The sequence below is a fragment of the Trypanosoma rangeli genome, assembly GCF_003719475.1.
Source record: "Trypanosoma rangeli strain AM80 chromosome Unknown Tra_15.4_contig_00560, whole genome shotgun sequence".
Taxonomy (NCBI): domain Eukaryota; phylum Euglenozoa; class Kinetoplastea; order Trypanosomatida; family Trypanosomatidae; genus Trypanosoma; species Trypanosoma rangeli.
Genome location: NW_021706299.1, coordinates 6657 through 9018, shown reverse-complemented (window position 1 = coordinate 9018; position 2362 = coordinate 6657). Strand labels below are relative to the sequence as shown.

Here is a 2362-nt window from a genome sequence, read left to right as displayed (position 1 = left end):
CTCTATTTGGCTGCTGGGTTGTCTGCAATCTTCGCCGTTCCGTGCGTCACTGTCAATAAGAACGACCGTTGGCGCCATGAATTTTTATCTTTCTGGCGGTGTCCACCCGTGGTTCGCTGTCCGCGTCGTTGCACACGAACTCGCGCATGTGCTTGGGTTTGGCTACCAACAAATGGAGGTGAAGAGTGTGGTGCGCACTCTCACCACTGGGGGCTATGCGGCAAAGTCGGGGACGGTGATCTCCACGCTCACAAATAAGAAGGCGCAGGAGCACTTCAACTGCAGCAGCCTTGAGGGCATGCCCCTGAGGGACGAATACGACGGTGTATCACGGCTGCACTCACACTGGGATCGGCGGCGCGCGAAGAACGAACTGATGGGCCCCACGGTTGCCACTGGTGCCGACTTCTACACCGCGCTGACTATGGCTGCGTTTGAGGATATGGGCTTTTACAAGGCGAACTTCAGCATGGCGGAGCCGATGCGCTGCGGCAAAAACGCCGGATGCGAGTTCGTCAATGAAAAGCAGTGCGGGCCGGACGACCACACCAAGTTTCCCGCAATGTTCTGTCAGAAGAACTACAGTGGCACCATGTCGTACTGCACAAGCGACCGCGTTGCCTTGGGCCAATGCAGTTCTTCGTGGAACGACGAGTACCTTTTCATCCGCTCGTCACCTTTTGGTTCATGCCGCAATGAGGAAAACACGGCCCTGCACGGGAGCCGCCTGGACGCAGGCTCGTGGTGTCTCGATGGGGAGTTGCTCAAGGTGGACGTGGAGACGTAGGGCCCGGAGCCCAGGGTGGTTGTGCTGTGGCCGCCGTCTGCGCGGAGGTGGCATGTGCCAGGGGTTCGTTCAGGGTCCGTTACCTCGGCGACAGTGACTGGTACAACTGCCCTGAGGGCAGCTCTCTCTCACCTGCGGGCACGTCCGTTGACTTTGCGAGCGGCAAGATCAAGTGCCTCAAGTGCGACGAGGTGTGCACCATCATTCCCGCCGGCAGGAGTCGTGTCACGCGCCACCCCAGCGACGATGACGAGTTGGGCACTGGGGACGATTACCCCTCACATGCACTGCACCGTGAGTCCCGACGTCGGCAAGGACTTCGTGAACGCAGGCGCCCCGAGCTGCTCCCCCCGAAGGAACTGAGCCGACGACGAAGTGGGAAAGAAAAGGATCAACGGGGGTGGAGAGAAGAACGTGGGCGCTAACGTGCCATTGCCTGGGGAGCACACGGATGGTGCTGCCGCCACTGACCTTCGCTCCTGTGCAGTATTGTTACTTGCGGTGGTTACGGGCATTGCGGCCCTGATGTCTCGCTAGGAAGCTTCCGCGAGCACGGCGTGCACAAGGGCTCCGACGTGCCTCATGCGTTACGGACCTCGAAACCTTTGCTTTGTGCGGCATGCACTTTGAGGGTGGGAGGAGGGCGTGCGCCATTTTTTCCTCAGATGATGACCCCATTGTACGGACGTCGCCCCATTCCCCGCTTGCGCATCGCAGTTTGCAGCCGCAGTTAATGCCTTGTGGATGAACCGTGTTTTTGTTTTAATATGTTTTTTGATTTTTATTTGGGGGAAGGTCTGTTCTTGTTTTGTTGCTCGGGGAGCGGAGGACTGGCGGCGGCACGGCAGAAGGGGTTCCTCTGCGGGGGGAAACGTGAATGGGGGACGCGCCTCAGTTGGGTCCATCTCTTTGCTTTTTGTGTGTGTTTCGCTTCGGGGAGCGCGGGCGTATGACGAGGGGATGCGTCCCCTGTGCGTGTCCGCCGCGGCCCCACACCCACTAAAAAGGAGAAATATGCATTTGCATGCGTGTGTCTGTGTGTGGAGGACGGGACGATTGCGCGGAACTGGAGGTGCGGAGGCCGCCGTCGTTTTGGCTCGCGGTCTCTTTTTTCGAGTTCCCCTTCTGCAATTTTCATTTTTGCAACTGCACCCGCCCTTCCCTTTTTCTTCTGCTGCTGCGGACAAGCTTTGTGCTACTAATACGGTTATTTGCAACAATACAACACACACTCTCTCGCCTCACGCCATGCGCCGTCGACTTCACGCCACGCCGTTTCTCGCACTGGCGGTGTTCCTACTGCTGTTAATGTACGGCGCCGGTGGGTGCCTCGCCGCCGCGCACCCCCGTGCCTTCGACGAGGTGTTGTGGGAGAGCGGCCGGCCGCCGACCGCGGTGGTGCGTGAGCTGCCGCGCAAGGGGCAGGGCGCAACGCAGGCGTACACCGTCGCCGCAAAGGAAGAGGGCAAGAGTGACTGGGCGCCCATCCGCATCGCGGTGTCCACGGAGGATTTGAAGGACACCAATAAATACTGCACCAAAGAAAAGGAAACAAAGCCGGACTTCAGGGGACAG

The 2362-nt window shown here is 59.2% G+C and overlaps 2 protein-coding genes across 2 annotated transcripts in view; both read left to right on the top strand.

Annotated features, from left to right (window-relative positions):
* TraAM80_09333 (surface protease GP63) lies at window positions 1–787 on the top strand (the record flags this gene model as incomplete). Its single annotated transcript, XM_029386024.1, has 1 exon — window positions 1–787. A coding segment is annotated over one exon (787 nt), but the record flags the coding sequence as incomplete, so codon positions are not given.
* A 1248-nt stretch (window positions 788–2035) lies between these two features.
* The window catches only part of TraAM80_09332 (surface protease GP63), a gene marked incomplete at both ends in the record, with an annotated part of 2235 nt that continues 1908 nt past the window's right edge, over window positions 2036–2362 (top strand). The window contains one exon of the mRNA XM_029386023.1: window positions 2036–2362. This exon is cut by the window's right edge and continues 1908 nt beyond it. Coding sequence (XP_029234161.1) covers window positions 2036–2362 — 327 coding nt within the window.